Below are 13971 nucleotides of genomic sequence, written 5' to 3'. Positions count from 1 at the left end.
TGATGGCTGAAATCCCTGAGTTGCATACTTTGGGTGAATTTCATGGTATGTGAATTATATCCTGATTAAAGCCCCATGAGCATGGTTCAGAGCAGGGTCCCAGAACCAGGTGGATAGTAGGTTGGATCTCACACATCAGGCAATAGCTGAGTTCTTCCACATGCACTTGTGTTCAGCTCTCGAAGATCTCATCATAAACGCAAACACAATATCTTTTGGTAGGCTCAAAGATCACAAAGATGGCTCCATCCATGTTTTTAGACTATCATCAAAGTAATGACTTAAATTTTTTTTTAAAGTCTCCTGGAGAATGTGTATCTCTTGGAGAATATGTCTGCATTGGTATCTCTCCTTAGCACAGCTGGGATTGATTCCTAACCTTCTGCTCTAAAAGGCCCCTGAAAGGGTATAGTCCAAACAGGCAATAGGCACAAGGGGAAACTGAGGCCCAAAGTGGATTGGGGGCCCTCTGTGTGCCCTAGTTAACTGACGGGGTGGGGGCAGAGCCAGTCTGAGTGCAGGTCTCCTGTCTCCCAGCCCTTTTCAGCTATACCACTCAGGCATGGTGAGCCCAAGTTTGGTGGACTTTGGTTCAGACAAGTCCTGCCCACTGTGCCTGACTTGCTGTGTGGAATTGTGCTGTAATAGGGGCGGGGGAGGGAAGGGGCAGAGAGAGAAGGGACATCTACTCCAAGAAGCAGTGGGGCTCACAGACACTGTTCCTGCTGTGCCCCTGGAGATAATTTTGGAACATGAGCAGCCCCTGGGGCTGCCTGGGCCAGCCCCCTCTATCTACTTCTGCCTCTACAAGTCTGGTTCCTTGATTCTCATGGGAGAGCTGTCTTCTGTGGAAGTCAGGGCAGAGGCTACTAGCAGCAGGGGCAGGCTGAGCACATGCGCATCTGTGTGCTTGTCAGGTGAGTTCCCTGAAGAGTTAGAGCTATCCAGGGAGCCTGGAGGGAGAAGGATGGTGGGGTCAGCCCAGAAGCTGAAACTGGACGTTGGCACAGGTTGTGTGGCTATACACCAGTAAGGTGCACCTGGGCCCTCTGTGAAAACACATTGAGTATGTGTGGTACTTGCATGCCCTGGGAGTGTGTGTGCCTGCCCAAGAACGCGCTCTCTGAAGAAGCCCAGGACAGGGGGCAGCCCTGGCAGTGAAGGCCATGGCTCTATCCAAACTTACTAGGCTCTCCTAGAATCTGTGGACGTGGGCTGTCTGAAAGGAAGTGTAGGGAAGAGAACTCATGCTGTTAATATCTACCATGTGTTAGGCCGCGAGCTTCCGCATTTCATACATTATCTTACTTATGTCTCATTGCAATCTGTGAATGATATTGTTATCCCATTTTTCAGTTGAGAATACTAAGGCACAGAGAGATTAGGTAGTTGCCCAAGGTATAGAGCAGGTCCCTGGTAGAGCCAGGACTCAGACCTAAGTCTAGACAGTGGACAGTTCAGGCTGGTCTACCCACCACCCCCTACAACTAGGGAAGGAGTAGACAGTCAGGGGTCTGTGACAGATGTTGGGAGGTGCAGGAGTGGGCAAGGGCAGTGAGCTGCACTGGGCCTGAGGGGCTGCCCAGCCCATACCTTAGACAGTCCGGAGGGGTTAGGGGCAGAGAAAATGGTCAGGCAGCCTGAGGAGGAGGCCTATGTGGGCAGGAGGTGGGTGGCATCCCTGCAGTGGCCTTCCAGGAAGGGGCAAGGCTGTCCTTTCTTCCCGGTGGCCTGCTGCCTCTGGCTCTTGAGAACTGGGCTGTGGCCCACCTCTGTCCCCCACCATGTGTCTAGGAGTCTCTGATTCCCCATCTGTATTAATAATGGCCCAACCCTTAGGATGTGTGTGAGAGTTTGACTGAAGCAGTTAATAGAGTGACTGGTTAGTGTTCTGGGAATACTAGCTTTTGTGTTACAGTTATGACCATCTAAATCTGGACCAGATAGAGGCTCTGAGGTTCCTTCCTTCCTGGACCCCCTGGTGCTTGGGAGCCTTTGCCCTGCCCACCTGGTTCACGGGCTCAGGTCCCCAGCTGTTGTTTCTAGGGTGGCTAAGGTTCCCACTCAAGGGCCTTAGACAGGTGTCCACACCTACACATCTCCCACCCACCTGCTGCCCAGGGTCTTTTGGCAGTAAGTTGTGAGCTACTCACTGATTAGGACTTTAAGGGGTAGAAATTTACAGATATTAATAATCCCCCTGCCCAAATAATCTCCCATGTGCCAGGCCCCATGCTGGGCCAATGACCCTAAGATGGAAATGTGCTGACAGGTTGCTGAGGGCATGACACTTGTGGTCTCAGCAGTGCTAGAAGTCAGGGACTATTCTGACAGTCCTGGTGACAGTGCCCACTGTATGTCACACACTCTGCAAAGTTCATTATATATCCACATGGACTCCTCTTGTTGTCCCTAGAGCCTGGCAGTGGGGGTGTGGTGGGTGTGTATCACAGCTGTCCTTGTGGGGAAGCTGCAGCCCTGTGAGCTGGGTAGAATTGTCATTCCCATTTTACAGATGGTGGAACCAAGGAGCCATAGGAGGGCTAAGTAATTCCCTACAATCAATTTGACTCAAGCCTGTACTCTTTTTTTTTTTTTAGAGACAGAGTCTCACTTTATTACCTTCGTTAGAGTGCTATGGTGTCACAGCTCACAGCAACCTCCAGCTCTTGGGCCTAGGCGATTCTCTTGCCTCAGCCTCTTGAGTAGCTGGGACTTTAGGCACCCACCACAACGCTTGTCTATTTTTTGTTGCAGTTTGCCCAGGGCCGGGTTCAAATCTGCCACCCTTTGTATATAGGGCTGGCGCCCTACCCACTGACCCACAGGCACTGCTCTCAATCCTGTACTCTTAACCTTGAGGCTCTACTATAGAAATTTTAAGGAGGGCAGAATTCCTGACGGCTGGGCAATCAAAGAAGGCTTCCTGGAGGAGGGGTATTAGGCTGAGCCTCAACTATGGGTAGAGATTAGTTAGATGGAAAGAAGATAAAGACAGCAGCAAGGGTGAGAGGAATGGGGTGTGCCAAGATCCAGAAGCAGGGACAAGTTGTATGTGCGTGTGTGTGTGTGTGTGTGTGTGTGTAGGGGACAGTGTGTAGACCTGTTTGAGTGGGGAAGACTCAGGTGGAGAGGAGGGGCCTGAGGGGCCCACTGGGAAGGCCTCGAATGTCATATTCATGGGCCCCCTGTGGAGGGGAGTAGAAATTGGTGTGACCCTCTCCCCCCACTGGCCAGTGGTGAAGAACCAGGTGACGGGCAGCTTCATCCTCAACCCCAAGGGCAAGAAAGCCACAAGCCGGACCTTCACTGCCATGGGCCTGGAGTGGGAGGACACAGTGGAGGATGCCAAGGAAAGCCTTAAGACCAGTGGGCCCCTGCCCGAGGCCGTCACCGTCTTGGTGAGCTGTATTCCGTGTGTCAGCCCCTGCCTCCCACCTTGTCCCTCACGCTGTTGCCTCTGTTGCCGAGCTGGCATGGACCTGGTAGAAATCACTTTTCTGGCAAGATCAAGGCACCCCTCCATCCTGGGGCCACCTCTTTTGTGATTGAAAGCTGGCAGGGTGGCAAGTGAGGAAGGGAAATGAAAGGGTTGTTTCCCCTCTGTCAGACCCCAGACGCTGCACATAGGGAGTGTGTTCTCCTTAATGCAGGATCAGAAATGGGGCCCTGAAGGGAGGTGTTGGCAGGGACAGGCTGGCTCCCTGTGTCATCCTGTCATCATCTAGAGTCAGTGTGCATCATGGCATGGCCAGCAGTGACATCCTGGGGCATTTAAGGCAGCTGACCCAGGGGTGCCAGCTCCTGAGAAGAGGACAGGGCCACTGTCCTGGCTGGGATGCATCTCTGCCCACACCCCCGTCCCTAGACATGGACCAGGCTGTGGATCAGCAGTTGTTAACCCAGCAGTCTGGACGATGAGGAGCTCCATCCTTGGCCCTGGCTGGTGGAAACTTCCTGTGTCACCCTAACTGGTTGGGGAGCACCTAGAGGTCAGGCTCTGTGGCCTGTTGGTGTGAGCATATTAATTTGATCCAACATGTATTTTTTTTTATTTGCCTTCTATTTATCTACCATCCATATATCCATGGCCAGCTGATTTGAATATGGAGGCCACTTGTGGGGAAAGAACAATCTCTTCAAGAAACAGTGTTAGGACAATTGGATATATGTTAATACATGCAGAAGAATGAAGTTGGACCCCTACCTTACACCTTCTACAAAAATTAACTCAAAATAAATCAAAGGCCTAAATATAAGTGTAAAACCATAGAACTATCAGAAGAAAACAGAGGAGTAAATGTTTATGATTTTGGATTCTTTGCTATGATGCCAGAAGCAAAACAACAAAAGAAAAGATAGATGACTTAGACTTTATCACAATGAAAACATCTATGCATCAAAGGACATTATCAAGAAATGAGGAGACCACCTGCAGAATGGGAGAAAATACTTGTAAATCATGTCTCTGGTGAGGGCCCAGTGCCAAGGCTATGCCTATTGGGCATCTTCTAGAGCCAGGCCGCGATGCTGTAGTGAGCAGAGGAGAATGAGAGACACAGCTCCCGCGCCTTTTAGAACTTAGGTCAGTGGACGAGAAGGGCATTCACAGGTGCACCATCTGCTCTCAGCAGGTGGTTAGCCCAAGTTCGGGCGCTGGTCTGAACACCTCCCCCAAGCCATGCGGGGCACAACTCATCCCAGTGTTCCCTGGTTCTGCTCTGACCTCATAGCCTTCTTCGGCCCTTCCACTCTTACCCCCCTCTGGCCTTACTTCTCTCTCTGGTCCTGTGCCGCCTTCTGTTTCCCCTCAGGTGCTCCCTCCTGCTGAGGGTGGCCCCTGCAGCAGCCTGGCCTATAAGTATGTCATCCATGAGGACCTGCTGCCCCGTATTGGGAGCAACAACGTGCTCCTGGAGGAGACAGACACCTATGAGTGGGCACTCAAGAGCTGGGCGCCCTGCACCAAGACCTGTGGAGGAGGTACCAGGTCTCCTGACTCTGCAGGGCCTCTCAAGGCATTGGGGTTGGGGGCTGAGGTTTTCTCCCTTTGACATATCCTTGCTCATGCCTCATTTTCTCCTTGAGGATCTCCAGTGTGCAGAATCCCATCCTGGGCAGGGCACATGGGATGTGGCTAGGGTGCTAGAGTGGTATCTGGGGCAAGCCTTCTGTCCTATAAGTGCTTGCCTGCTGTGGACACAGACAGCTATCCAGAGCCACTTCCCCACCAATGAGATGGGACTGTTGAGGAAGGCATTCTTCAGAAAGCGATGGGCAGGTGGGCGTGTAGAGGCACTCAGGGAGTGAGGAGGAGCCATGAGGCTCCTCAGCCCCTAGCAGCCCAGGCCCATGGCAGCCTACCCTCCCACAGGGATCCAGTTCACCAAATATGGCTGCCGGCGCAGACACGACCACCACATGGTGCAGCGACACCTGTGTGACTACAAAAAGAGGCCCAAGCCCATCCGCCGGCGCTGCAACCAGCACCTGTGCTCCCAGCCTGCGTGAGTGCTCTGGAGAGGGATGGGCAGTTTGGTCCTGTGCAAGGTCCTGGCCTCTGGAGGAGGAGGGAGGAGGAGGGCTGCTGAGCCAGCTTCTCCCAGCACCAGGTCACGGAGACCCAGCCCTGCATCTAGGACTCCCAGAGCAGAGAGCACACTGCTTGCCCATTCATCAGGAAGAAGAGGCTTCCTTTGTCTGCCCTTCCCAGCATTCTTTTACAGATGGAAAACTGAAGCTAGTTTGGGGACATAGCTTTCCTCAGTAATCCAGGGGCCCATAGAGATAGCATGGATTTCAGTGCTTCCGGGCTCTGGGCCCAGGCCAGGGTGCTGTCCACAACTTCCTCTCTGCCCAATCCTTAGTAGTCCAGAGACACAGCTGGGTCTGCCAGTTCTCAGCCATGGCCCAGCAACTGATTTTGATTCCTCGGCCTGAGGACACACTCTGAGTACAAGGTCATGTTCTTGGGGTTATTTGGAGGAACCTTCGGGGAGGATTCAAGGTCAGACCTCTGAACCTGTTGTAGACCTGCCCCAGGACCCCTTCAGCCTCCATGGGCCTTCTCTGGCACCCTCAGGCAGGCTAAGGCTGAGGATAGCCGGCAGATAGCAAACTGCAGAGGGCCTTGTCCATCTCTGTTTCCCCAGTAGTCCTCCCAGGGGGGGTGCGGGGCTGCTGGCTTGACCTTGCAGCTCCTGCTCCCTTGAGTCAGAAGAGTCCCAGGCCTGGACGTGTGACCATGGCCCAGGGCAGGAGCTGGCGGCCTCCCTGTGTCCTGTTCAGGCATGATATCCCACCTCTCCTCTGCCAGGACAGGTTCATAATCCACAGTCTGCTTCTCTCTCACTTGTTACTTCATGCGATTGTTCAGACTGCTTTCCCCACAGATGCCTGTGACTACAGAGCATGCGGGATTAATGCAGCCTGAGGTCCCTGGTGGGTTATCCCCAACCATGGGGTTTTGTTTTAGTTTTTACAGGAGGGGGTTGAAAGAGCCCTGATTTACTATAAGAGGCCTCAGGAAAGTGATGGGGAGCAGGAGCTGGGGTATCCCTCCCTCCATGCCCACTGGTGCAGTTTTGCTTTTGTAACTCATTCAATAGGTGTCCTCATAAGGGGCTGTTGGAAGTTGCTCTGTAGCTAAAAGACACTTGGGAGGCCATCAGCATAGTGGCTCAGTGCTGAAGCTCTGTAGGTGGTGATGGTGATAGTAATAGTGCTCTTGACCTTGGAGATCCATAGGAGGTTGGGGGATCTCCAGTGAGAGCGTGGCTTTCATCCGTTTTGTGCACTGCTCTATCTCAGCGAGATGGTGTCTGCACTCAGTAGATATGCAAATATTTATGGGGTGTTGAGACAATTATGATGCAAAGATGGGATAACCAAGGCTCAGAGGGGTTTCTCGTTTGCCCAAAGACACATGGTGCCAGGATTTAAGTATATATCATACCTGCTTTTCAGGAAGAGTAGTGACCTCCCTGAGGCCACACAGCCAGGTGGACAGTTGTCTGGGCCCTCAGGCACTGTGAAGTCCACATGTACTCTCTGGCTCCTGCCTCTGGCTGTCCAGGGGTGGGAGGTATCCCCCAGGAGGAAGTGTCTGCTTGGCCTCACCTTCCCTCCTCTTCCCACCCTGTCTGTCTCCAGGTGGGTGACAGAAGAGTGGAGTCCCTGCAGTAGGAGCTGCGGGAAGCTGGGGGTGCAGACTCGGGGGGTGCAGTGCCAGCTGCCCCTCTTCAATGGCACCCACAAGGCCATGCCAGCCAAGACCTGCCCTGGGGACCGGCCTGAGGCCCGGCGGCCCTGCCACCGTGTGCCCTGCCCAGCCCAGTGGCGGACAGGAGCTTGGTCCCAGGTGAGTTGTCCTCAGGTTGGAGAGGTTTGGGGAGGAGGTGGGTCCCAGGGATTTTCTGGTGTTGCCTATAGGCAGAAAGTTTCTGGCGGAATTTATCTCCCTACAGCTAATCTGGTTTTTCTCAAAACAAAGTCAAATAGCTCCCACGCTGAACTGTACTAGGGCTCTGTTCTGGGACTTTAGGTTCATTCACTGTCTTCTTCAGGCTCCCCACAGTGCTGGGAGGTGTGGGGTAATATCCCTGTGTTCCAGAGGAGCAAATTACAGCACATTCTTGCATTCAAAAAATATTGAGCACCTGCTATGAGCCAGGCATTGTACTAGGAATGCAGGAAGCTGGTACCATCTACGCAGACCTGACTCTTGCCCTAGCACAGCTCACAGTCCCATGAGGGAGCCACACTAGACTGAGCAGCCGCGGTACTCACAGAGCACCTGGAGCTGTGTGGGGTCACTGGGGCCATGTGATCAAGGTCAGAGGGTGGCCAGGGATGCTTCTCTAAGGAGGTGTTGTTCAGGCTGAGTTCTGAGGGATGAACCACAGGAAGAGACTGAGGCAGGAACAACAGTGCAGCGTTCCAAAAGCCGTAAGGACAGTGGACCAGAGCTTCCTGGGAGGATGATATTGGAGAGGCACTAGGGGATAGTGCTGCAGGGCTTCATAAGGAGTTGGAATTTATTCTAAGGTCAATGGGAAACTATTGAAGAACATTAAAAGTGCTGATTTCAGGTTTCAAAGACCACTGCACCAGCTCTAACTGTGGGGAAGCCAGGGCAGAGAAAAAGAGAGAGCAGCCAGGTTGCTGAGTAATCCAGGTGCCCTGTGGTTTAGGGCCTGGAGGTTGCCACAAGGAAATGGGTAATGTCTTGGGTTTTCTCTGAAACATTCATTTGACGTGAACTTGGAAGATATTAAGCCAAGTGAAATAAGCCACACACATAAGGACAGACACTGCATGATTCCACTTAATATGAGGTACTTAGAGTAGCGTCATAGAGGCAGAAGGTCGGATGGTGGTTGCCAGGGGCTGGGGAGGGGGGGAAGGGAATGGGGAATTATTGTTTAAGGTGTTCAGTTTTGAAAGAAGAAAAAGACTAGAGGGCAGTGGTGGTGACATTGTACAACAATGTGAATGTATGTGATGCTTCTGGATGGTACAACTCAAAGTGTTAATGGCCAGATGGTGGCTCACGCCTATAATCCTAACACTCTGGGAGGCTGAGGCAGGTAGATTGCTTGAGCTCATGAGTTTGAGACCAGCCTGAGCAAGAGTGAGACATTGTTTTTTTTTTTGTTCAAAAAAACAAAAAGTGGTTAAGATGGTAAGCTTTGTACTGCAGATATTACTGCAATTTTTTTAATCTTTTTTTTTTTTTTGAGACAGAGTCTCACAATGTCGTCCTCAGTAGAGGGCTGTGGCATCACTGCTCACAGCAACCTCAAACTCTTGGGCTTAAGTGATTCTCTTGCCTCAGCCTCCCAAGTAGCTGGGACTACAGGAGCCCACCACAATGACCAGCTGTTTATGTTATTGTTGTTGTTGTTGTCATTGTTGTTTAGCAGGCCCAGGCCAGGTTTGAACCCAACAGCCCGGGTGTATGTGGCCAGCGCCCTAACTGCTAAGCTATGGGCGCCAAGCCTATTACTGCAATTTTTAAAAACTCATTTGCTCAAGGACATCAGTACAATGATGTTTATTATAACAGGAAAATATTTGGAAATATTATAAATATTCACCTGTAGGAGATTGGACAAAGATGTCATGATCTGTTTATATGATAAAATGCTATACAGCAAAGAAAAATGAATAAGCTTGAACTGTACTTACCAGTAGAGATAAACCTCTATTAATAGAGAATAAATGTAGGTGAGAAAAAGCACTGAGGTATGAAGGGAAAAACAGACTTCTAATGGCTGTCATTTACTTAACATCTATGAAGCATAATATGATACTTCAAAATGGGCCAGAACACTGATTTTTTAAAGCCAGTGGCAGCATGTGGGCATTCTTTTGTGAACAACTCCATACTTTTCTATATTCTTGAAATATTGCATAATAATGGGTATTTTTATTTTATTTTTTTTTTTTTGCAGTTTTTGGTCGGGGCCAGGTTTGAACCCGCCACCTCTGGTCTATGGGGCCAGTGCCCTACTACTTGAGCTACAGGTGCTACCCAATAATGGGTAAAGAGCCAAAATTCTTACACCCTTCATGCAGATTTTGTATTCTTCTCTGTTCATTCTAATGTAAAATAGATCACTGGTCCTTGAAGGGCTTTATAAATAAAACTAGCAGAGTTGGCAGATTGTAGAAGATACTGGCCATTTTGAAATCAAAGTAAAATATAGCGTTGGATATTTAAATCTGACATTTTATTTGAGAAACAAGAATTGTAATCCAGGGCATATACATAGGGTGGTCTTTGGTATATATGAAGAACAAAAGGAAGGCTGGGTGTTTATTGGAAAGAGAAATGTTACATATTGTTTTGAATGAAAGCTGACTGGCAATCGAGAAGATTTTGGGAGTTGGCAAGTTCTGAGTGACAGCAGTGAGGAAAATGCGTCTTCTAGTTAGGGCAAGTCATTTCAGCAGCTACTAGGTAAAACTGGTCTTAGGGTTCCAGCAGGCCATTTCAGCAGCAGGGCTGGTAGAACATTCATTTCTTAGAGTAGGTGCTATGTTCCCGAGTGCCTTTCTCCCCTGGGCCCTAGACTCTAGTTGGGTGTGACAAAAATGACCCAATTCCTATAATCAATTTTCAGTCCCTTGTGAGCCTGGCAAAGCACTCAAGAGCTGTTAGCTGTTGTTTGTAATTGTTCATCATTAGAGGGTGGCCTGTGTATGTCCTGTGGTACCTTGTGGCCCTGTGACCCTTGTGTCCCATGCAGTGGCCATATATCTAGCTTGAGAGGAGAAGCCCTGTGGGTTCTTCCCCATCCATCTTAGGGAGGCCGTGGTCAGCACCCAAATAGTGACCCAGTGACGTTGGGCAGGCTTCTTTGCTGGAATCCCTGCCTCTCTACCCCAGTAACCCCAGGACCAATTTGTCAGAGTAGGAAGCCTGTCAGGACTCTCACGCCTTCCTGAGTGCCTGGCACAGCCTCCTCCGCCTCAGCCAAACATGGACTTCAGGGAATTCTTCTGATAGCTTCCAAAGGACAAGGTGTCAACAAGGTGCCAAAAAGGTATAGTTTGGCAGTGGGGCCTCCAAAAAAAGACCCAAAAGTTAAAGGTGTCCAATCAGCAGCAGTACAAGCTTTTCTTAAAAGGAAAGAAGAAGAACTCAGAAAAAAAGCCTTAGAGGAAAAAAGGAGAAAAGAAGAATTAGTGAAAAAGTGAATTGAGCTCAAACATGACGAGAAAGCAAGAGCTATGGCCAAAAGGACAAAGGATAATTTCCATGGTCATGATGGGATTCCTATTGAGGAAAAGTCAAAGAAGAGGCAGGCAATGGAAAGGCCCACCAGCCAGGGAGCAGACCCAGAGTATGAGATGGAAGAAGAGGACGAATTCTATGAAAATAGTCAAGGAGAATCAGAACAGGAATATGAGGAAGAACAAGAACCTCCCAAAGTTGAAAGCAAACCAAAGGTTCCCCCCCTTAAAAGTGCCCCACCACCCATGAACTTCACTGATCTACTGAGGCTGGCTGAGAAAAAGCAGTTTGAACCAGTGGAGATCAAGGTAGCGAAGAAAGCAGAAGAGCGGCCTATGACTGCAGAACTTAGGGAGAGAGAACTCCTTGAACGAAAGCATAGGGAAAAAAAGGTTGAGACAGACACAAAACTACCTCCAACTGTGTCTAAAAAGGCACCCTCTCAGAAAGAAAGCATGGGCACCAAACTTAGTAAAGTTTCTGGAGACAAGCATCCTTCTTCCAAGGGAATGCCCCTTCCTCAAGCTGAGAAGAAATCCAGACTCAGCATTGGCAATGAGAAACACTTAGCTTTGTCTTCATCCAAATACATGCCAGGAGAGAGGACCAAGGCAGGATCTGGCAATAGCTCCCAACCCTCACTTCATGAGGGCCCCAACAGACCTGTTTTCAATGGGCCTGGAAAGGCCCATTCTAGCACCTGTTCACCAAGTGTCCCAAAGACTTCTGCTAGTGGGATGCAGAAATCTGTTACTGAACACAAAGTCAAAAAAATCTCTTTCCCATCCTAGCCATTCCAGGCCTAGCCCCATGATCACTCCACACAATAAGACTAAGTAAGAGTCCAGGTGTCAGGCAGCCAGGCAGCAGCTCTAACTCAGCCTCTGGTCGGCTCAGCCCAGCAACTGCTCATCCCACTGTTAGTTCTGGCCCTATGCCCAGGCGGCAGAATGGCAGCTCCCTCCAGCTTAGGACCTGAGCGATCCCTCAGCAGGACCAAAAAGCCATTCAGTGACTCAAATCCCTCTGATCGGACAGTCAGTGGTGCTAGTGGCCTTGGGCGACCTACAAGCAGCTCAGGTGGCCTGGGGTGGTCTACAAGCAGCTTAAGTGGCCCTGGGTGACCCATCGGTAGTTCAAGTAGTTCTGCGAGATCTGTGTGCAGCTCTGGAGGCCCTGGGTGGCCTGTGAGCAGTCCACATGACCTTCAAAGACCAGTGAGTGGCTCAGGCCCCTTTGGGCATCAGTCAGTGACCCTGGGCTGTAAGTGGCTCAGTTCCAGCTGGACGGACTATTGATAGTTCAGGCCCTGGAAGACCAGTGAGCAGCTTGGCACCCGGACGAACAGCTGGTAACTCAGGTCCCCTCATAAAGCCCAAGTGCACTGTTGTCTCAGAAACAATTTCTTCCAAGAATATCATTAGCCGGTCTAGCAATGGACAGATGAATGGAATGAAGCCTCCCCTATCTGGCTACAGAACTGCCCAAGGTCCTCAAAGGCTTTCCTTCCCCACGGGTTACAAAAGGCATCAAGAATATGAAGAGGAAGATGATGATGAATACGACTCTGACATGGAAGGTTTTATTGAAGATGAAGGAGAATCTCAGGAAGAAATATCCAAGCACATTCAAGAAATCTTTGGCTATCACTGAAAAAAATACAAAGATGAAAGTGACTATGCCTTACGTTATGTGGAGAGTAGTTGGAAAGAGCAGCTGAAGGAAGAAGCAAAGAGTTTACGACTAGGTATGCAAGAGGGCGTAGAGGAAATGAGACGTGAAGAAGAAGAAATGCAACGTCGAAAGGCCAAGAAACTCAAGAGGTTTTAGCTGCTGCTTTTGTTTTTGTGAAATTCCAGAGACCTTTTGCTGCAAGAATTTCCTTCCTTCAGGCTTGAAGATGCCCCCTTACCATTGTAGATTTATACTTGGGTACTCAAGGAGAAGGCATGCATACTGTTATTTGCAGGCTGTCATTTGAGCATGAAGTAGTTTCAAATATTTTCCAGGGTGAAATCTGTAATGGAGATGATATAAGGCGCACCGTGCTCTTATGAAGTTGATTATTCACAGATGCCAACCTTGATCCTAATGAGCTATGCACTCTAATATGGGACCGCTCACCCGTCAACCAATCTTTTGTTGTTCCTTTGCTCTTTGAAAGGAGAAAAAAGATTGTCCCTTGACTTCTATAATTCTAATATGTGAGTAGGGCATACTGCCTGGCTCCCAGTCAAACTTTTTATGTGGAATCCATGAATGTTGCCAGCAAAGTGGGACTTGTCCCAATCTAAGTTTGGGTTGAGTACTTGAAAATGTAGAGTAGGATTTATAATTATCATATGGATGCCATCCCTGTGACTTTGAAGTGCAAAGTAGAATAAAGTATATTCTCTATTATTCATGGATTGGATGCTGAGCATTCTTATTAATTTAGGTGATTAGGCAATTAACAAAGTTTTCCAAGTTAAAATAGTTTATGTGAATATAATATTCTTCTACAAGTTTTCCTTTCAAATTTATTAAAAAAGTTTGGCTTTAGTGTAAAGTAGACAAGGTCACTGTGCTGATTGATTTTTACCTTAAAAATCATTTTTTTATATTAAAGAAAAATATTTTATTCAAACATGAGGTTTGAAAGAGTAGTTTAACAAATAAGTGACATGTGAGGCTTCTCTCCTTCCCATGCCCTAAGCACCATAAAGATATTTTGAAATCTCAAGGTGCCCCATACCTCTGGATGTTAATGACTTTGCATTCTTAGCTTAAATTTGTTAGAAGATATTTATGCCAAAAAACCAAAAACTAAATTTATGTATATCAAGAGCACCACCTTCTCTTTTTGTCTGTATTGCGCTTTCCATTTCTAACTATGCACTGTGAAGAGATTTCCCCCCCCCCATAGAAAAGGATGCTCCCTGTTATTGGTGTCTTACTGGGCTGTAGAATTTCATTTTCATCCTGAAGTCATAGATTTGATAGCACTTAAATCCATGCAATTCCAGTCAGGCTGGAGGAAAGCCAAGTCTAACAGGTAGCAACATAAAGTGAGATATGAAACTAGAGAGCATTTGTCCTTAGCTCTGTATGTGGAGGGTTGAGGGAAGTCAGACCTAAGCTTGTAGGACAATTCTACAATAATTGTTCTTGAGCCTTTGGACAGTAGGGGTTGTCCCACCTAGATTCTGTACTTTTCAACAGGTCCAGATGTTTTTGTGTGTTCCTTTTTA

The 13971-nt window shown here is 48.9% G+C and overlaps 2 protein-coding genes and 1 pseudogene across 2 annotated transcripts in view; all 3 read left to right on the top strand.

Moving 5' to 3' along the window:
• PALD1 (phosphatase domain containing paladin 1) overlaps positions 1 to 13971 on the top strand; it is a 361757-nt gene that overhangs the window by 238027 nt on the left and 109759 nt on the right. The window lies entirely within an intron of this gene.
• ADAMTS14 (ADAM metallopeptidase with thrombospondin type 1 motif 14) overlaps positions 1 to 13971 on the top strand; it is a 77107-nt gene that overhangs the window by 57583 nt on the left and 5553 nt on the right. The window contains exons 16-19 of the mRNA XM_053582746.1: positions 3238 to 3401; positions 4815 to 4983; positions 5375 to 5507; positions 7153 to 7360. Coding sequence (XP_053438721.1) covers positions 3238 to 3401; positions 4815 to 4983; positions 5375 to 5507; positions 7153 to 7360 — 674 coding nt within the window. The remainder of the gene's footprint in view (positions 1 to 3237; positions 3402 to 4814; positions 4984 to 5374; positions 5508 to 7152; positions 7361 to 13971) is intronic.
• Positions 9542 to 12825, top strand: LOC128582493 (protein SPT2 homolog; annotated as a pseudogene).

This window comes from Nycticebus coucang, chromosome 3 (assembly GCF_027406575.1).
Source record: "Nycticebus coucang isolate mNycCou1 chromosome 3, mNycCou1.pri, whole genome shotgun sequence".
NCBI lineage: Eukaryota > Metazoa > Chordata > Mammalia > Primates > Lorisidae > Nycticebus > Nycticebus coucang.
Note: the sequence above shows the minus strand (reverse complement) of the source record. Positions and strands in the feature narration are given on the sequence as shown.